A 22,567-nucleotide genomic window follows, 5' to 3' on the forward strand; every position below is an offset into this window, starting at 1 on the left:
TTTGATCATCTCTATTCTTTACTACACATTGCATTTATCAGCTAGGTGAAGAGTTTTTTTATAAACTGATACAACAAAGACTCTTGATCAAGCAACATTTTTTATTTGCTATTGGCGAGGTCATATCTAAAATATATCCATTGCAGCTTAACCAGTCTTTCTGTGAATCCAGTCATGTAGCTGGTGTGTGTACACCTAAATCCCACCGACCTGTACAAATGTGTTGCAGAGACTTGTACCGTTGTGGTGGACAGGATCACTGCCTTACTCCTTTTCTTACGAGCAAATTCAATGACTGTCCTGCACAAGACTTTAGCAATACCTTTGCCCCGGTGGCTGGGGACCACAAACATTCTTTTGAGCTCTGTGTTTCTCTCTCCTCCGGGAGAATACGAGGGAATAATAGCAGCCACCATTCCAGCAAACTCCCCATCAGACTCCAACACCCAGTAATTGTATCCTTCCCGCTGGAGATAATATTTTGGGATGTCTTTCATGTCGTCCTCCATACAGCGTGTGGCAATGTCATAGAAGAACTTTCTTCCACACAGCCAAAGCACAACCAATACAACAACCACATCCAAGATGGCCAGAAGGATGGAGCCCATGGTGACCAGGGGGAGCAGGAATCCAAGAATCATGAGGAGCCAGGTTTGAGGTTGCCTCAAAGCATAATTAAAGGTACTGTACGCGTGTTCATGACATCCTTCAATAAAGAGTTTTTTGACTGCTGGAAAATCGGAGTGCTTGTACTGTCGTACAATAAGTGTTGGCATCGTGTCCCTGAAACAAAATAGAAGTGTAATTCAATTCAAATTTTCAATGTGTTGGTTGGAAATATCAGGAATAGGTAGGAAGGACAATGTATTACTCATTGGGTTTCCCACATATATTTTGTTTTACAGGTTAAATCATTGCAAAGAGGAGTTCTGCCTGAATGCCGCTCGCTATGGGGTTGATCTATTATCTGGTTTAGCTCTTTATGGAAACCAATCATCTTCCAGGTTTTATTGTCAAAACTTGATTAACCACTTGCCGACTGCTCACTGAGCTGCTACTGCGGCAAAGTGGCTCGTCATTGTCTGGCGACGTAGACCTACGTCACCAGACTCTCCCCTCTCTCGGCGGCGCACGCCTGAGGCTCGCCCCCTGCCGGAGGCTTGCTCCCGCTGTATTCAGACACAGCGGGAGTCGGGCCAGGGGAGGAGAGAGGCGGTGATCACCGCCGTTCTTCCCCAATCGTCAGGGATCGAGTGAGGAAATCCGCCCGTTTGTGTAAACAAAGCGGGCGAATCTCCTAAGTCAGTGGTCCTCAACCCTGGCCCTCAGGGCCCACTAACAGGCCAGGTTTGCAAGATAAATGAAATACATCCCAGGTGATATCATTTGCTTCTCAGTGATTGCAGTACTCTAGTCTGCATCTCCCCAAGGTAATACTTAAAATCTGGCCTGTTAGGGGGCCCTGAGGACCGGAGTTGAGGACCACTGTCCTAAGTGACAGACAGGGACAGATTACAGGATTCAGCATAGCTGAACCTGCGATCTGTCCCTGTGTCACATAACCCCCTCCCCCCACACACACTTCAGTAAGCATGAGGCATACATTTAACCCCTTGATCACCAATAAAGTTAACCCCTTCCCTGCCAGTGTCATTATTACAGTAACAGTGCATATTTATAGTACTGATTACTGTAGTAATGTCACTGGTACCCCCAAAAGAGTCAAAAATGTCAGTTAAGGGACCGATCTGTCCGCCGCAATACCGCAGTCCTACAAAAAAAATCGCAGATCGCCGCCATTACTAGTAAAAAAAAAATAAACAATAAAAATGACAAATCTTTACCCGTAAACGCCATAACTTTTGCGCAAACCAATCAAAATACGCTTCTTGTGATTTTTTTTTTTACCAAAAATATGTAGCAGAAATTGGCCTAAAATGTTAAAAAATTTTGATTTTTACATTTTTTTCGGGAATGTTATTGTATATCGGAATGTAAAAAATATTGTTTTTTTTTTTTTTTTTTCAAAATTGTCGCTCTTTTTTTAAAAAAATTAAAAATTGCACAGATGATCAAAATACCACCAAAAGAAAGCTCTATTTGTAGGAAAAAAAAGGACATAAATTTAATTTGGGTACAGTGTCGCACGACCGCGCAATTGTCTGTTAAAGTAACACAGTGCAGAAACGCAAAATATAGCCTGGTCAGGAATGGGGTAAAATCTTCCGGTCTTAAAGTGGTTAAAAATACGCTCATTGAGAATTTTTTTGTCAAACACATGCAGCTAAATACATTTTGGCCTAAATATATGACAAAAATTTAATATATTGGATATTTTTTAACTATCAAAGTAGAAAATGTCAATTTTTTTTGCAAAATTTTTGCTCTTTTTTTATTAATATCGCAAAAAATGAAAAGCGCAGAGGTGATCAAATACCACCAAAAGAAAGCTCTGTTTGTGGGAAAAAAAGGACGTAAATTTCGTTTGGGTACGGCGTTGCATGACCGTGCAATTGTCAGTTAAATTTGCGCAGTGCCAAGTTGCAAAAAGTGGCCTGGACGTTAAGCAGGAAAATCCTCCGGTGGTAAAGTGGTTAAACAAGCTGAAGGTAGAAGCTGATTGGCTCCAGTGCTTCAGTTTTAGTAAATCACCCCCATTGTGTTATTTGCAGTCTGCTTTTTCAGGAGCCCGAATCTTAATAGTGAAGAACATCAAAAAGACTAAGACGATAAGAAATTCGGAAGGGAAATTTCGTCCCGACGACCGATCTGCCGATTTTCGGATTGTTAGTATGGTGCTTTCCAGAGCCGACTCCGACTTTTCGGCTGACAAAATCCTGATGTGCAGGCTACAAACTTTTGGTTGTCCGTAATACAACGTCCAATTTTTGTCTCATTAGTACAGATTTAGACGGAAAAAAATCTTAAGAGCAAGATTAGGCATGCTCAGAGACGAAAGAACACAAAACAATCCAACACATGATATCACTTCTGAAATAAAATTCTGTCGTACGGGAAAATTCGTATGAAAAAACCTCTTCACTTTCCACATCAGACTAGCATGCCACAAAAAATGGATGACAGATCTTTCGATAATCTGATCGTGTGTACGGGGCTTTAGTTTTGCTCTGTTGTGGTGAGAACTCCTACCACTTCCACTGCATGTAACAAACATTCAGACCACTCGATGCAGGCATTTGTGAATGAATTGTCAAAGCATAGCACCTTATATGGCATAGATTTGAAACAAACCATTGAATAAAATGGCCCCCATGACATATGGTGCATCGGTGCCTAAACCATAAACGTGTTGTGCTGACTCTGAGTACATATAAACGAATGTCCAGTGTGCAAGAACAATAAAACATAAAAAGCTGTCATCAACTGAATAAAAGTCCCAATTGTGACAAATAAGTGAATAAAAACCACAAAAAAACTGTGAAGTGACAAATAAACAAAAGTTAATGATGAAGGTGCCTTGAAAGGAAGGTATGAAGTCCACCACCCTATAGTTTTCAGAAAGGCTTGTGAATATGAATATATAAGCATATGATTTGAGAGTGCAGTACCCCAGATGATGAATGGCACTATCCCAGCATTAGAAGGATACTAACTGGAGGGAATTCCAGTAACCCTTGGGGCAGAGGCATTGTCTGACCTTCCTTTTCTAAGAAGGTCATGGCTACCTGGTAAGCCTTTATGGAAACTATAGGGTGGTAGACTTCATACCTTTTCTTTCAATGCACCTTCATCATCTACTTTTGGTTATTTCTCACTTCGCTGGACTTGTATTAACTTATTTGTCACGATTGGGACCTTTTATTCAGTTGATGACAGCTTTTTATGTTTTATTGTGTAGCGGGGTTTCCCCCCTTTTACATTGTGCATAAGAAGACTGTATGACATTTTGTAGGAACTCGGCTCCATCTAGTGGCCAAAATGCCACATTGCAGCTGCTCTGTGATTTCCTGTCAGGGACTTTATTAAACTACATTATCCACAATTCCTTTGGAGTACCAGGGTGCATTGCCCCACCATACAGCCTGCTGGGGGAAGCTTGATAAAGGAAGGAAGGATCCAGGTTTGCTCTCTTTGAATCAATATCCTGGGACAAGCAAGATCTCAGCGCTGTGGCCTGAAGCAGATGACTAGGCCTGAAGCCCGGGCCCGAAGTGACTAAGCGAGAGTGTTCCACCCTTAGTAAAAGAACCTTCCGGGAGTCCCAGTCGATGCTTTACAGAGATTGGAATCGCTCACCATCCGCATCTAGGTGGCGTATGACGCAGATCAGAGACTGAGACAACGGAAGAGAGTTCCCGGGACATCGCTTGGCTGGTGAGAGGGCACCTGCCCAAAAACTGACTTTATCTACCAAAGAAGTAATTTTAATCAGAGATAGCCTTAGTATAACAGAAGGAATTAAACCCCGGTGGCCCAGTATACCGCCCCAGGAGATTCATAGGCAAACATCCGTACCTGTATAAAAGCCGCTCGAGGCCTACATCTCCCACAGAAGTTTTACCGCCAGAACTGCACAGACACCCCGCCGTGATCAGTAATTGTTGCTGCCATCCTCTTGATTATCCATTCTCAACTTGGATTACAAATTGATGTGCACCAATGTTGCAAGGGAAGATCTCACGAAGAAATAGAGGAACTGTGTGTGGGATTCAGATAGGTCTGTCTGTCTGGTACTGTGGCTAGCGGAAGCGGCCAAGCCTCGTTTCCTAACAGTATAGTAACGATTCCAATTGTAGTTATATAGCCTACTGGTCATTCTTAAAGTAATTGTTATAATCTTTGGGAACGATACCATAGTATTAATCTTATCTTTGATCAACTAACCAGTGTACCCTTTTACGAAGTCATATTTTATTGTACCAAAACTATCTACTTGGTTTACAGTAAATAATTTCCTGTTTAAAAGCAAGCTTGTGTGTGTCCCATTGTATTATCCAGAAGGATTGCAGCTGGAGAGAGGTAACAGGTCATTATTATTTATTGAAGTGTTCTATTCCAATCCGTGTTCTCCTGTAGCCATTTGGTATTCCAGTCCTATTCTAGGTCAGTTGCGCCTAGAGAGGGTTCGAGCCAATTCTGTGGGTTGTTAGGCAGGACGTAGACCCAATAATCTAATCAGCAGCTCCTGCGGGGGTGGTGCTACAATTGTTTGGACATTATTTTATATGTATTCAAGGTGAGCACAACATGTTTATGTTAATATTTGTATGGCTATGTTGATATCGCATGGTATGATTGCTGCTTTCCAGGGACGGAGTGGGACTCATTTTCAGCCCTGGAGTTTCATGCCTTAGACCGGCCCACTTTAGTTCACGACTGACTATATTAAAATAATGTAATTAAAACCTCAGAATATAAGTTTGCAATGGCTGCGGACATGGTACAGGAGAATGCAGGGCTGCGGACATGCTACAGGAGAATGCAGGGCTGTAGTCATGGTACAGGAGAATGCAGGGCTGCAGGCATGGTACAGGAGAATGCAGGGCTGTGGACATGGTACAGGAGAATGCAGGGCTGCAGGCACGGTACAGGAGAATGCGGGGCTGCGGGCATGGTACAGGAGAATGTGGGGCTGCGGGCATGGTACAGGAGAATGCGGGGCTGTGGACATGGTACAGGAGAATGCGGGGCTGTGGACATGGTACAGGAGAATGCGGGGCTGCGGACATGGTACAGGAGAATGCGGGGCTGCGGACATGGTACAGGAGATGCAGGGGCTGCGGGCATGGTACAGGTGTACCATGCCTGCAGCACTGCATCTCTTGTAGTATGCCTGCAGCCCCGCATAATGGCAGCCAGTGGAGGAGTCTCACCTGTTCCTGAGGCCACATAGATTTAAAATTGGCGCCTCCGGGCACCAACACGTCATTGGCCATGCGCTGCCGCCACTTGGGAAAGCTCGTATACGTTCGGCCATTCTCGGGAATAGCCGAACGTGTACGGCCTTTTCCGAGCGGCGGTGGCGGCGCATGCGCCGTGACGTGTTGGCGCCATGCGGCGCTATTTTTAAATCAGGCAACCCAGTGGGACGGCCCCCGGAGAAGTCCCGGTGCTCCCGATTGGCCAATCCGGACCTGCTGCTTTCCCATATTCATATTTGTTTTGACATTTTTTATTTTACACTTAAATGCAGTTTACACCTTTTTTTGACATTTAGTGCCTAAACCATAATGAATAAGCCCTTGGGATTCTAATCAGCAATAATATAGCATTAGGAAGCCAGGAGATAACCTTCAAACTAGAGCACACAGCACTGTCAATGTGTTCCAAGCTGAGGTTCACCAATAATGTCAGCTCAGCCCTGGAGCTCTGCTATAACATACTACACGGGCACATTTTTGTGGACACCTGACCATCACATCTAAATGAGCTTGTTGAACATCCCTTTCTAAAATGATGGGCATTATGATGGAGGAGAGTTGGTGGGATTGTTGCCTAAAAAAAGTTTCCTGCCCCTCTGTTAACTCCAGATCCAGCAGCTTCAGATTCAGAAGATACATTTCCAGAGCTAGTGTGATATTTTTAATATTTGAACAGGATATTTCAGGATAACAGGAGAGATAGGGGATTCTGAATTGGGTCTAAAGCCCCGTACACACGTTAAGCAATTCGGAAGGGAAAAGTATTCCGACGACCGATCTGCCGATTTTCGGCTTGTTAGTATGGTGCTTTCGACAGCCGACTCGACGGGGAAAAATCTCATGAGCAAGACTAAGCATGCTCAGAGAGATAGAAAACATAGAAAGCAATCCAACATATGACATCACTTCTGAAGTAGAATTCTGTCATACAGGAAAATTCATGTGCAGTCTAGAGCATATTCCAACCAACGGACACCACTCTGGACAAAAGACGGACGGCTGGTCGGCGGAAATTCGTAGCGTGTGTATGAGGCTTAAGTCACACGTCCAAATTAGCTATATTGCTGGTGTAGTCCTCTCGGACTTTCACTAGTTTTAATGTACCATTGCCTAAATCATACTGAATAAGTCCTAATGGGTTTCACTCAGTCCTCCAGCAATAACATAATTAGGAAGCTGGAAGCTTACCTTCAATCTCCAAGCTGAGGTTCACCCAAAATGTCAGCTCAGACCTGGAGCTCTGCTGTTTTATACACTATGTGAGGCAAATTTTTGTGGATACCTGACCGTGAACATCACATCTAAATGAGCTTGTTGGGCATCCCATTCCAAAACTATGGGCATTACAATGGATGGGGCTGGTGGGATCTAGTAGGAGTGGTGCCATAAAAATGTTTCCTGCCCCTCTGATGACCCTGACTGAGCAGCTCCAGGCTCAGAAGATGAATTTCCAGACACAGTTTAGACAGGGTCAGAAGATGAATTTCCAGACACATTTTAGACATGCTCAGAAGCAGTGTTAATTTTGGCAGCAAATTTCAATTTAGTTTTAGTCTTAGTCTTAGGACTAAAATGGCATTTTAGTTTTAGTCCTATTTTAGTCTTCTGCAAGTGTTTTAGTTTGTCGTATTTAGTCGACTAAAACTCCAGTATATTTTAGTCGACTAAAACGCCCTACATTTTAGTCGACTAAAACTCATTTTAGTCATCTATAATCAAATGGGTGTAGTTCAATTGTAATTTGTAATGCATTATTTAAGCATTTCTCTACAATTTCCAAACTCATTATATACTACTGCTGGTCCTGGAGTGAAAAATCTAATATGTTATTATTTATGCTTTGAGCATGCACCAGTGTTAATTTTTGGCAGCAAATTTCGATTTAGTTTTAGTTATAGTCTTTTGACTAAAATGCCAGTTTAGTTTTAGTCGTATTTTAGTCTTAAGACTAAAATGCCATTTTAGTTTTAGTCGTATTTTAGTCATCTGAATTGTGTTAGTCGACGAAAACGTTTTAGTCGGTTTTAGTCGACGAAATTAACACTGCTCAGAAGATGAATTTCCAGACACAGTTTAGACATGCTCAGAAGTAGGGATGATCGAACTTTTGAAAAGTTCGGTTCGACCAGAACACCCGAACTTCCCGAAAGTTCGGCCCGGATTTCAGAACCCCATTGAAATTAATGGGACCCGAACTTCGGTAATCAAAAAACACAATTTTGAAGCCCTAAAACCCAATAAATGCCCCTAAAAAGTGCATAGGGTTCTGGGTCATGCCCCAGGGACTATTAATCACACAAAAAAAGTTCTTAAAAATTTTCATTTTTGATAGAGAGCCAATTATTGAAAAAATTATTGAAAAAAAAATTAGATTTCTTTGGATTTCGTGTCTGGGGGGTCTAAAAAGTGAACCTGTGAAGTTTCAAGATCGTTTGTATTAGAATTGCAGTAGAGCAGGGATATGGCTCCGCTATTTTCACACCTGGCCATTTTTGTTGCAGGCGTTTATTGGGCTATATTGTGGACGTCTTTGAAGGCAGGCATAACATCTGAACTTCTGTATAGGGGTATATATACACACACACATATATGTATATATACACATACACATATATAGGTGTGAAAGTAGCAGAACCCTATGCCTGCGCTAATGAAATTATTTGCAGGCATAGGGCTTCGCTCCTATCACACCTATATGTGTGTATGTGTATAAATACATATGTGTGTGTGTATATATACCCCTATACAGAAGTTCAGATGTTATGCCTGCCTCCAAAGACGCCCAAAAAAACGCCTGCAACAACACACCTGGGCGTTTTTGTTGCAGGCGTTTTTTTGGGCATTTTTTGGGCGTCTTTGGAGGCAGGCATAACATCTGAACTTCTGTATAGGGGTATATACACACACACACACACACACACATATATATGTATTTATACACATAGACACATATAGGTGTGATAGGAGCGAAGCCCTATGCCTGCAAATAATTTCATTAGCGCAGGCATAGGGTTCTGCTACTTTCACACCTATATATGTGTATGTGTATATATACATATATGTGTGTGTGTATATATACATATATGTGTGTGTGTATATATACCCCTACACAGAAGTTCAGATGTCATGCCTACCTCCAAAGACGTCCACTAAAAAGTCCAATAAACGCCTGCAACAAAAACGGCCAGGTGTGAATGTAGCGGAGCCATATCCCTGCTCTACTGCAATTCTAATAGAAACAATCTTTTTTCTATGGCGGTCACCCTGAAATGGAAGGGTTTGGTCACCCTGCCATAGCAGTCAGTTAACCCTACACTACACTACAGTCACCCTGACACTTAACACTTTTCCTAAAGAAACTAGATTATTGAATCTAACTATAGTGGAAAATAGTACCCTAACTACACTAGATATCCCTTTCTTCACACTAATAATTGCTAAATTACACTTTGAAGCAGGAGTAACAGAACTGCTTCCACTCTCTTCCACAGCCCCTGTATTAAAGTGCTAGAGATTTGGCGGGGCTATCTTATATACTGGGGGGTGTATTCACTACTGATTGGCCTCTGGACCCCCTAGTCACTCCAATCACATTCCTAGCATCCTCCTGCCCCCTCAATTGGCTTTTACTGATGGTTCTGGTCCAATCACGGGCTTTTAAAGCCCAGTTCCTGTCCCATTGCATTTTGGTCAGTTCTGGTTGCTGAATTCCGAACTTTTTCAGCAAAAAGTTTGGAATTCGCCCGAATTTCGAACAGTCAATGTTCGGGTCGAACCGATGGTCGACCTGAACCGTTCGATCATCCCTACTCAGAAGATGAATTTCCAGACAGTTTAGACAGGCTCAGAAGATGAATTTCCAGACACAGTTTAGACTCAGCTCAGAGGATGGATTTCTAGACACAATTTATATATTTTGACTATTCAGACACAATATTTGGTGACCGTGGGGAGGTGGGAGATTCTCGATTTTGGTCCAAGTCACACATCCACATGTAGATTCTTGTCGGTGTAGTTTTTTACGTATGTATCTTCTTTAAGGGCTATAGTGGTCTATTTATATTAATTAACACTATATCTTTTTTTTTTTTTTTAAAACCAACTCAGATCTTGTGTGGCAGAGAGGATTGGCAAGTGTGAGATTTCCCCCTCCACTACATCTGTTTCACCAGTTAGGTACACAGACATTTAATTGTGAGTAAAATTAAAACTTTTTTTCCAATTTGTGCACCATCTCAAACAAAAATCAAGATCAGTCTGGCCAATAGGGGACCATGTTTTGAATCCTAAACCCTCTAGAAACTTGGTGGCTGCAATGTAAATTGCTGGGATACTGTTAGTGTAACAAAGGGTCATCTACCCATTTTCTTAACACCTTTCTGCCCAGCCTGTAGCAGATTGATGGCTGGGCAGCCCTTTTGCCAAATGATATCCTGAAGGTGCTGCGCGATCCGTCACCGGCTGTTTCCACCAGACAGATCATTGTACTGGCCTGCTGCCAGTATCATGTGATCACTGTGATTAATCACAGCAGATCCCATGACAGTTGCAAACAATGGATTGGGTTCCTTTCCTGCCATCCATTGTATACAATCGTGTTGCTAGCTGTGATTGGTCACAGTGATCACATGGTACAGACAGAGTCAATCACAGCCCATCTGTACCATGTGATTAGCTTTGGTCAGTCACAGCTAATCACAACAAGACACTGAATGAATCCATTTTAATCAGTAGAAAATGGTTGCTTATACCAATGAAATTAATGTGTATGTAAAAAAAAATAAATAAAACCCTTGATCACTTCCCCAGAGTAGTACTGTATTGCACTGGTCACAGTGTGTTAAAAATAATCCTAAAAAAAAAAAAAAAAAAAAAAATGTAATAAAAAATTAAAAAACTTTTTTTTTTTTTACATACTGTCACTAGTCAGTGTTCCCTAAACACCACCACTCCAGTTATATGATAAATGCTGTACTGCACTGGTGACTGTTTTTTTTTTTTTTTTTTTTTTTTTTTTTTTGTGACTGGTTTGTTTTTTTGTTCTTCATTTTCCAAATAATTGTGTCCAAAAAAAATTCAGTACAACTTAAAAAAAAAACTTGCCTCTTACTAAGAACCTTGGACTGTCTACTTTTCAAAAAGGGGTAATTTGGGGGATATCTGTACTGTCCTGGCATTTTCGGGACTCAAGACATGAGGCCATCAGTATTGATCGATATATATACTGCTCAAAAATATTAAAGGAACACTTGTTAATCAGAGTGTAGCATCAAGTCATTTAAACTCCTGGGATAGTGATCTGGTCAGTTGCAGAGGGGGTTTTTAATCAGTTTCTGCTGCTTTGGTGTTAGTGAAATTAACAATCATTGCACTAGATGGGCAACAATGAGACAATCTCCAAAACAGGAATGGTTTTACAGATGGAGGCCACTGAAATTGTTTTCCCCTATTCATTTTTTCTGACTGTTTTTCACTAGTTTTTCATTTGGCTAGAGTCCGTGTCCCTACTGGTAGCACGAGGAGATACCTGGACCCTATAGAGGCTGTACAGGCAGTCCAACTCCTCCAGGATTGCACATCAATACGTCCCATTGCCAGAAGGTTTGCTGTGTCTCAAAAACATGCATGAGATTCCAGGAGACAGGCAGTTACTCTAGTAGAGCTGGACAGGGCTGAAGAAGGTCCTTAACCCATCAGCAGGACCGGTATCTGCTCCTTTGTGCAAGGAGGAACAGGATGAGCACTGCCAGAGCCCTACAAAATGACCTCCAGCAGGCCACTGGTGTGAATGTCTCTGACCAAACAATCAGAAACAGACTTCATGAGGGTGGCCTGAGGGCTCAACATCCTCTAGTGGGCCCTGTGCTCACTGCCCGGCACCATTAAGCTCTATTGCTATTGAACACCAGAATTGTTAGGTCCGCCACTGGCACCCTGTGCTTTTCACAGATGAGAGCAGGGTCACCCTGAGCACATGTGACAGACATGAAAGAGTCTGGAGAAGCCATGGAGAACATTATGCTGCCTGTACCATTGTTCAGCATGACCGGTTTGGTGATGGGTCAGTGATGGTCTGGGGAGGCATATCCATGGAGGGACGCACAGACCTCTACAGGCTAGACAATGGCACCCTGACTGCCATTGGGTATCGGGATTAAATCCTTGCACCCATTGTCAGACCCTACGCTGGTGCAGCGGCGGACAGATCAGACCCCCTAACTGACATTTTTGGGGGTACCAGTGACATTACTACAGTAATCAGTGCTAAAAAAATATGCACCGTCACTGTAATAATGACACTGGCAGGGAAGGGGTTAACCCAGGGGAGATCAAGGGGTTAAATGTGAGCCTAGGGGAGTGATTCAAACTGTGGGGGGCGTGGTTTGTGAAATGATCATAGAGACCTGTGATCCTATATAGAAGGATCACAGGCGCTCTGTGATCATTCCAGGGAGAAGAATGGTCAGCTGTGTTTACAACAGCCGACCGTTCTTCTCTCTTAGTGGGGAACGATCGCGGGTGCCCGGCGGCAATCGGAAACTGCCTGCCCCGTGCATCATAGTCCCCGCTGCCGAGTGGGGGCGGGAGCGTGCCGCCCCCTAGCTTCTCGCATGCGACCGACGTCGGTTTGCGTAGGAGAGCCACCCTGCCGCAGTAAAAAAAGGAGGCGGGTGGTCGGAAAGTGGTTAAATACCACCAAAAGAAAGCTCTAATTGTGTGGAAAAAAAAAAACTGATAAAAATGTCATATGAGTACAGAGTTGCATGACTACGCAACTGTCATTCAAATTGTGACAGCGCTGAAAATTACCCTGGGCAAGAAGGGGGTAAAAGTGCCCGGTATTGAAGTGGTTAAACGTGTGAGGGTGCTATGTGACGGTTTGTTGGATCGATTGTTAAACCACAGGAAGAGGATTCAAATAAAATGCTACAAATAAAATGCTACAAATAAAATGCTACAAATAAAATACTACAAATAAAATGCTACAAATAAAATGCTACACATAAAATGCTACGTGCGTTAGAGAAGGAAAGTTGTCTTGAAATGTCAATAAACCAAGAAATATCTTCGGGTTCCTCAGCCATCCCAGGCATGAGTGAAGGTGGATCCGTACACGAGGGGGCACAGTTTTTTTTTTTTCCACGCAAATAGAGCTTTCTTTTGGTGGTATTTAACCACTTTCCGACCACCCGCCTCCTTTTTTTACTGCGGCAGGGTGGCTCTCTTACGCAAACCGACGTCAGTCGCATGCGAGAAGCTAGGGGACGGAGCGCTCCTGCCCCCACTCGGCAGCGGGGACTATGATGCACGGGGCAGGTGGTTTACGATTGCCGCCGGGCACCCACGATCGTTCCCCACTAAGAGAGAAGGACGGTCGGATGTTAACCACCTCAATACTGGGCACTTAAACCCCCTTCCTTCCCAGACCAATTTTCAGCTTTTAGCGCTGTTGCAATTTGAATGACAATTGCTCGGTCATGCAACACTGTACCTAAACCAAATTTGTGTCATTTTTTCCCCACAAATAGAGCTTTCTTTTCGTCGTATTTGATCACCGTCAGGTTTTTTATTTTTTGGTGCACAAATAAAAAAAGACTGAAAAGTTTGAAAAAAAAAAAAAGTTTTTTTGTTTAGGTTATAAAATTTTGTAAATAGATATGTTTTTTCCTGCACTGATGATGCCGCACTGACAGGCACTGATGAGGAGACACTGATGGGGTGGCACTGATGGGGTGGCACTGATATGCAGCACTGATAGGTAGCACTGATAGGTAGCACTGATATGCAGCACTGATGAGCACTGATATGTGGCACTGATAGATAGCACTGATATTCAGCATTGGTGGGCACTGATAGGCAGTGCTTATGGGCACTGATAGGCAGCACTGATGGGCACTGATGGGCACTGATAGGTGGCACTGTTGGGCGGCAATGATCGGCACTGATTGGCACTGATGGGTGGCACTGATCGGCACTGATGGGGGGTGCTGATGGGCACTGATAGGCAGCACTGGTGGGCAATAATGGGCACTGGTGGGCGGCACTGATAGATGACAATAACGGCACTGGTGGGCAGCACTGATAGATGGCATTGGTGGGCAACACTGATAGATGGCATTGGTGGGCAACACTGATAGGGAGGGCACTGGGGGGCTCTTTGAGCCCTGCTTGCCATCCCTGGTGGCCATTGTGGGCATTCCTGGTGGTCATGGGTGGGCATCCCTAGTGGCTTAGTGGCACCCCCCCCAGGGCTGCACTGGTAATCAATGTTATGATTACCAGCACAGACCCCCCCCTGTGATCAGTGAGTAATCAGAAATACTCACTGATCACCCCAGCTGCAGCACCGATCATCCCTCTTCTCCTCACTGACAGGATCTGTCAGGAGGAGAAGAGATCGAAGCCGTTACAACGGCTCTATTTACATTACATGACGGCTGTGATTGGACACAGCCGTCATGTGATCAGGAGGGCCAATCACAGGGCCCTCCTGCCGAATGATGTTGCTCCGAGGGACACAGGCACATCGAGATCGCGCCGCTGCGCGTGCCCGCGGCGGCGCGATCTCTCTCCTTCTGAAGGACGTTCCGGAACGTCCATTCAGAAGGACGAGACTCCCGCCCGGCCGTATATGTTCAATGGCCCGGGTGGGAGGTAGTTAAACAGAGAAAAGCTATAATAGTTTTATTAGGTGCAGTAATGCCAAAGGGGGTTGGTTGTGCAGTATCTTGATGCTGATGTTACCACTTCTGGACCGGAAGATTTTCCCCCCTAAAGTGGTAGTATACTCCGCTTTTTAACCACTTTTTTTTGATTATAAACGTTTATTAAAATTGAACATAGAAAATTATACAACGTTAAGTTTTCACAGTAAACATTGAAAGTACATTGTAGGAATTATATAACATATAACAATGGAAATTGCACATGTAAACTACCAGAGTATTAGCCCGGAGGATTTGGCGGCTCAAAGACCAGGCCCTATTTTGCGATTTGGCACTGCGTGACTTTAACGGACAACTTTGTTAACAAATAAAAAACTGAAAAATTGGGCGTGCAAAATTATTCAGCCCCTTTACTTTCAGTGCAGCAAACTCTCTCCAGAAGTTCAGTGAGGATCTCTGAATGATCCAATGTTGACCTAAATGACTAATGATGATAAATAGAATCCACCTGTGTGTAATCAAGTCTCCGTATAAATGCACCTGCACTGTGATAGTCTCAGAGGTCCGTTTAAAGCGCAGAGCGCATCATGAAGAACAAGGAACACACCAGGCAGGTCCGAGATACTGTTGTGGAGAAGTTTAAAGCGGGATTTGGATACAAAAAGATTTCCCAAGCTTTAAACATCCCAAGGAGCACTGTGCAAGCGATAATATTGAAATGAAAGGAGTATCAGACCACTGCAAATCTACGAAGACCTGGCCGTCCCTCTAAACTTTCAGCTCATACAAGGAGAAGACTGATCAGAGATGCAGCCAAGAGGCCCATGATCACTCTGGATGAACTGCAGAGATCTACAGCTGAGGTGGGAGACTCTGTCCATCAGTGGTGTATTTAGGTTTTGTGCTGCCCTAGGCCTGACTAAACTTGGGCACCCCCTAATTTAAATATGACACACCCCTTCATGTTTATGATCCGCCCTGTTATCTGTAAACCACAGACTACAACCAGTTTTTCAGTGCCCATCAGTGCAGCCTCATCAGTTTCCATAAGTTCAGCCTCATTACTGGCCATCAGTGCAGCATATCAGTGCGGCCTCATCAATGGCCATCAGTACAGCCCACGTCAGTGGCCATTAGTGCAGCCTATCAGTGCATCATATCAGTGCCCATCAGCGCAGCCTCATCAGTGGCAGTCATTGCAGCCTCATCAGTGGCCATCAGTGCAGCCCATTAGTGCAGAATATCAATGCAGCCCCATCAGTGAAGCTTATCAGTGCCCACTTTTTTGCTGCCCCCCTGCAAAGTGCCGCCCTGGGCCTTGTTGGCCTAGGCCAAGATACAGCACTGCTGTCCATAGGACAACAATCAGTCTTATACTGCACAAATCTGGCCTTTATGGAAGAGTGGCAAGAAGAAAGCCATTTCTTAAAGATATCCATAAAAAGTGTCGTTTAAAGTTTGCCACGAGCCACCTGGGAGACACCAAACATGTGGAAGAAGGGGCTCTGGTCAGATGAAACCAAAATCAAAATTTTTGGCAACAATGCAAAACGTTATGTTTGGCGTAAAAGCAACACAGCTCATCACCCTGAACACACCATCCCCACTGTCAAACATGGTAGTGGCAGCATCATGGTTTGGGCCTGCTTTTCTTCAGCAGGGACAGGGAAGATGGTTAAAATTGATGGGACGATGGATGGAGCCAAATACAGGACCATTCTGGAAGAAAACCTGATGGAGTCTGCAAAAGACCTGAGACTAGGATGGAGATTTGTCTTCCAACAAGACAATGATCCAAAACATAAAGCAAAATCTACAATGGAATGGTTCACAAATAAACATATCCAGGTGTTAGAATGGCCAAGTCAAAGTCCAGACCTGAATCCAATCGAGAATCTGGAAAGAACTGAAAACTGCTGTTCACAAACGCTCTCCATCCAACCTCACTGAGCTCGAGCTGTTTTGCAAGGAGGAATGGGCAAAAATGTCAGTCTCTCGATGTGCAAAACTGATAGAGACATACCCCAAGCGACTTACAGCTGTAATCGCAGCATAAGGTGGTGCTACAAAGTATTAACTTAAGGGGGCTGAATAATTTTGCACGCCCAATTTTTCAGTTTTTTATTTGTTAAAAAGTTTGAAATATCCAATAAATTTTGTTCCACTTCATGATTGTGTCCCACTTGTTGATTCTTCACAAAAAAATACAGTTTTATATCTTTATGTTTGAAGCCTGAAATGTGACAAAAGGTCGCAAAGTTCAAGGGGGCCGAATACTTTCGCAAGGCACTGTAACTACGTATCAGATGGTGCAAAACAAAAACATGGCAGCCAGGCTTGTTCTATGCTATTTTAGTGTTTCTGATCATGCGCGGTCTTTGTCGATCGATTTTTAGCGGACGCATAGTGTACTGATGAAAAGATTGTCGTTCGCGGGGCTATCGTACGACAGAAGTTTTCCTGTTTGTTCCTTCGGATTTTGTTGGACGAACTGTCGTGATCGGCTGTCGAAAGCTGTGTACTAACAATCAGATTATCATGCGATCAGGTCGAAAGCGAGTTTTATCGTACGATTATCGGAACGTGTGTACGGGGCATAAAACTGCCGAGCTCGTTGTAATGCAAGGAAGGATTTCCTCATACGGATCTCAAACTCCTCAGTTTGACTTTACCATACAGGCCTGATTGGTGGAGTGCTGCAGAGATGTTTGTTCTTCTGGAAGGTTCTCCTCTCTCCACAGAAAAATGCTGGAGCTCTGTCAGAATGACCATCCGGTTCTTGGTCACCTCCCTGACCTAAGCCCTTCTCCCCTGAACAGTCAGTTTGGCCGGGCGGCCCACTGTAGCAAGAGTCCTGGTGGTTCCAAACTTCACCCATTTATGGGTGATGGAGGCCACTGTGCTCATTGAGACCTTCAATGCTGCAGAAATTGTTCTGTACCCTTCCACAGATCTATGTTTTTCCATACAATCTTATCTCAGAGGTCTAAAGACAGTTCCTTGGACTCCATGGCTTGGTTTGTGCTCTGACATGTACTGTTAACTGTGGGACCACAGGTGAACTTCAATCAATGGAATAATGAACTTATGCGCTATAATGAGGTAAGCGACACTATGAAAGCTCAAGATGGAAACTAAAATCGGACGTGGAACTCCTCCGAGCAAGCAGCTAATTTGATAATGCCCCCACGTATCGCAATAGTAATAAAAGCAAAGAAATCAGCGCTAGACTCTAAATGAGGAGGACCACTCTATCTGTCTTCAGCAATCAATACCCAATGGTCTTAAAGGCTGTAGATAACACAGGGATCCAATGATGAATGAATATATAAATGTGTTTGTGAATATCTAGAATTCAATGTAATAATAAGGAAGATCAAAGTGATGATAAAAAAAGTAAAAAGAAATATTCCCAAGTGATAATCCCACAGTGAACTAAGTCTACTTAGTCCGAATCTATGTGCTTCTTCAAAAACAAAAGTGACTAACAGCGAAGAACAAATAATGTGTGAATCGTGTCTGCTCACTCAAATGATAGTAAACAATAAAAAAAATAATATAAATGTGCGAATAGCAGCAATCGGTGATGATGTTAATACAAACATATATAAAGTGTCATCAAACAGACTAAATCTCAAAAAGTGCAGCAGTGCTAAACTTAAGGTGCATAAATGTCCACAATATAGCTATTTAGCTTATATCAGTCCAATACGGTAATTAAAGTGCAGAGTGCCACAAAATAATGTGATCTATTCCAGTGCAATCAACAGGTGAGGTCACACTTCCAAACACAGCAAAGTGAATGTGTCCCGGTGAGCTCGCAATCCAACACTGAGTGCAGTGGCCGCTCACCTCCACAACACTCAAAAAGAGCGTTAAGTACTGTTATCCAAGCTCCTCACACTCTTCGAACATATGCTTATTGCCCTTCAGCTGTTATAGGCTAAGTGATTCAGAATGGGTCCACGCGGGTCTCTCTCAATCCATCTGTCTAGCTCTTGTTTTTAATGAAAAAGGAAACAGGAAGAAGGACACAGCGGCTTCAGACGCCCACACCAGAGATGGCCGCGCTCTTGTTTTTAATGAAAAAGGAACCAGGAAGAAGGACACAGCGGCTTCAGACGCCCACACCAGAGATGGCCGCGCTCTTGTTTTTAATGAAAAAGGAACCAGGAAGAAGGACACAGCGGCTTCAGACGCCCACACCAGAGATGGCCGCGCTCTTGTTTTTAATGAAAAAGGAACCAGGAAGAAGGACACAGCGGCTTCAGACGCCCACACCAGAGATGGCCGCGCTCTTGTTTTTATTGAAAAAGGAACCAGGAAGAAGGACACAGCAGCTTCAGACGCCCACACCAGAGATGGCCGCGCTCTTGTTTTTAATGAAAAAGGAACCAGGAAGAAGGACACAGCGGCTTCAGACGCCCACACCAGAGATGGTTACGCTCTTGTTTTTAATGAAAAAGGAACCAGGAAGGAGGACACAGCGGCTTCAGACGCCCACACCAGAGATGGCCGCGCTCTTGTTTTTAATGAAAAAGGAACCAGGAAGAAGGACACAGCGGCTTCAGACACCCACACCAGAGATGGTCGCGCTCTTGTTTTTAATGAAAAAAGAACCAGGAAGAAGGACACAGCGGCTTCAGACGCCCACACCAGAGATGGCCGCGCTCTTGTTTTTAATGAAAAAGGAACCAGGAAGAAGGACACAGCGGCTTCAGACGCCCACACCAGAGATGGTTGCACTCTTGTTTCTAATGAAAAAGGAACCAGGAAGAAGGGCACAGCGGCTTCAGACGCCCACACCAGAGATGGCCGCGCTCTTGTTTTTAATGAAAAAGGAACCAGGAAGAAGGACACAGCGGCTTCAGACGCCCACACCAGAGATGGCCGCGCTCTTGTTTTTAATGAAAAAGGAACCAGGAAGAAGGACACAGCGGCTTCAGATGCCCACACCAGAGATGGCCGCGCTCTTCTTTTTAATGAAAAAGGAACCAGGAAGAAGGACACAGCGGCTTCAGATGCCCACACCAGAGATGGCCGCGCTCTTGTTTTTAATGAAAAAGGAACCAGGAAGAAGGACACAGCGGCTTCAGACGCCCACACCAGAGATGGCCGCGCTCCTTGTTTTTAATGAAAAAGGAACCATGAACCAGGAAGAAGGACACAGCGGCTTCAGACGCCCACACCAGAGATGGCCGCGCTCTTGTTTTTATTGAAAAAGGAACCAGGAAGAAGGACACAGCAGCTTCAGACGCCCACACCAGAGATGGCCGCGCTCTTGTTTTTAATGAAAAAGGAACCAGGAAGAAGGACACAGCGGCTTCAGATGCCCACACCAGAGATGGTTACGCTCTTGTTTTTAATGAAAAAGGAACCAGGAAGGAGGACACAGCGGCTTCAGACACCCACACCAGAGATGGACGCGCTCTTGTTTTTAATGAAAAAGGAACCAGGAAGAAGGACACAGCGGCTTCAGACGCCCACACCAGAGATGGCCGCGCTCTTGTTTTTAATGAAAAAGGAACCAGGAAGAAGGACACAGCGGCTTCAGACGCCCACACCAGAGATGGCCGCGCTCTTGTTTTTAATGAAAAAGGAACCATGAACCAGGAAGAAGGACACAGCGGCTTCAGACGCCCACACCAGAGATGGCCGCGCTCTTGTTTTTAATGAAAAAGGAACCAGGAAGAAGGACACAGCGGTTTCAGACGCCCACACCAGAGATGGCCGCGCTCTTGTTTTTAATGAAAAAGGAACCAGGAAGAAGGACACAGCGGCTTCAGACGCCCACACCAGAGATGGACGCACTCTTGTTTTTAATGAAAAAGGAACCAGGAAGAAGGACACAGCGGCTTCAGACGCCCACACCAGAGATGGACGCGCTCTTGTTTTTAATGAAAAAGGAACCAGGAAGAAGGACACAGCGGCTTCTGACGCCCACACCAGAGATGGCCGCGCTCTTGTTTTTAATGAAAAAGGAACCAGGAAGAAGGACACAGCGGCTTCAGACGCCCACACCAGAGATGGCCGCGCTCTTGTTTTTAATGAAAAAGGAACCAGGAAGAAGGACACAGCGGCTTCAGACGCCCACACCAGAGATGGACGCGCTCTTGTTTTTAATGAAAAAGGAACCAGGAACCAGGAAGAAGGACACAGCGGCTTCAGACGCCCACACCAGAGATGGCCGCGCTCTTGTTTTTAATGAAAAAGGAACCAGGAAGAAGGACACAGCGGCTTCAGACGCCCACACCAGAGATGGCCGCGCTCTTGTTTTTAATGAAAAAGGAACCATGAACCAGGAAGAAGGACACAGCGGCTTCAGACGCCCACACCAGAGATGGCCGCGCTCTTGTTTTTAATGAAAAAGGAACCAGGAAGAAGGACACAGCGGCTTCAGACGCCCACACCAGAGATGGCCGCGCTCTTGTTTTTAATGAAAAAGGAACCATGAACCAGGAAGAAGGACACAGCGGCTTCAGACGCCCACACCAGAGATGGCCGCGCTCTTGTTTTTAATGAAAAAGGAACCAGGAAGAAGGACACAGCGGCTTCAGACGCCCACACCAGAGATGGCCGCGCTCTTGTTTTTAATGAAAAAGGAACCAGGAAGAAGGACACAGCGGCTTCAGACGCCCACACCAGAGATGGCCGCGCTCTTGTTTTTAATGAAAAAGGAACCAGGAAGAAGGACACAGCGGCTTCAGACGCCCACACCAGAGATGGCCGCGCTCTTGTTTTTAATGAAAAAGGAACCAGGAAGAAGGACACAGCGGCTTCAGACGCCCACACCAGAGATGGCCGCGCTCTTGTTTTTAATGAAAAAGGAACCATGAACCAGGAAGAAGGACACAGCGGCTTCAGACGCCCACACCAGAGATGGCCGCGCTCTTGTTTTTAATGAAAAAGGAACCAGGAAGAAGGACACAGCGGCTTCAGACGCCCACACCAGAGATGGCCGCGCTCTTGTTTTTAATGAAAAAGGAACCAGGAAGAAGGACACAGCGGCTTCAGACGCCCACACCAGAGATGGCCGCGCTCTTGTTTTTAATGAAAAAGGAACCAGGAAGAAGGACACAGCGGCTTCAGACGCCCACACCAGAGATGGCCGCGCTCTTGTTTTTAATGAAAAAGGAACCAGGAAGAAGGACACAGCGGCTTCAGATGCCCACACCAGAGATGGCCGCGCTCTTGTTTTTAATGAAAAAGGAACCAGGAAGAAGGACACAGCGGCTTCAGACGCCCACACCAGAGATGGCCGCGCTCTTGTTTTTAATGAAAAAGGAACCAGGAAGAAGGACACAGCGGCTTCAGACGCCCACACCAGAGATGGCCGCGCTCTTGTTTTTAATGAAAAAGGAACCAGGAAGAAGGACACAGCGGCTTCAGACGCCGACACCAGAGATGGCCGCGCTCTTGTTTTTAATGAAAAAGGAACCAGGAAGAAGGACACAGCGGCTTCAGACGCCCACACCAGAGATGGCCGCGCTCTTGTTTTTAATGAAAAAGGAACCAGGAAGAAGGACACAGCGGCTTCAGACGCCCACACCAGAGATGGCTGCGCTCTTGTTTTTAATGAAAAAGGAACCAGGAACCAGGAAGAAGGACACAGCGGCTTCAGACGCCCACACCAGAGATGGCCGCGCTCTTGTTTTTAATGAAAAAGGAACCAGGAAGAAGGACACAGCGGCTTCAGACGCCCACACCAGAGATGGCCGTGCTCTTGTTTTTAATGAAAAAGGAACCAGGAAGAAGGACACAGCGGCTTCAGACGCCCACACCAGAGATGGCCGTGCTCTTGTTTTTAATGAAAAAGGAACCAGGAAGAAGGACACAGCGGCTTCAGACGCCCACACCAGAGATGGCCGCACTCTTGTTTTTAATGAAAAAGGAACCAGGAAGAAGGACACAGCGGCTTCAGACGCCCACACCAGAGATGGCTGCGCTCTTGTTTTTAATGAAAAAGGAACCAGGAAGAAGGACACAGCGGCTTCAGATGCCCACACCAGAGATGGCCGC

At 44.8% G+C, this 22,567-nt stretch overlaps 1 protein-coding gene across 1 annotated transcript in view; it reads right to left on the minus strand.

The window, feature by feature from the left end:
- Positions 1–101: 101 nt before the first annotated feature.
- The window catches only part of LOC309553222 (putative N-acetyltransferase CML1), a gene marked incomplete at its 3' end in the record, with an annotated part of 35,106 nt that continues 12,640 nt past the window's right edge, over positions 102–22,567 (minus strand). Inside the window, exon 2 of the mRNA XM_082254175.1 lies at positions 102–783. Coding sequence (XP_082110301.1) covers positions 102–776 — 675 coding nt within the window. The 5' untranslated portion in view covers positions 777–783. The remainder of the gene's footprint in view (positions 784–22,567) is intronic.

Source organism: Pelophylax lessonae (genome assembly GCF_965119305.1).
Source record: "Pelophylax lessonae genome assembly, chromosome: 1".
Lineage (NCBI taxonomy): Eukaryota > Metazoa > Chordata > Amphibia > Anura > Ranidae > Pelophylax > Pelophylax lessonae.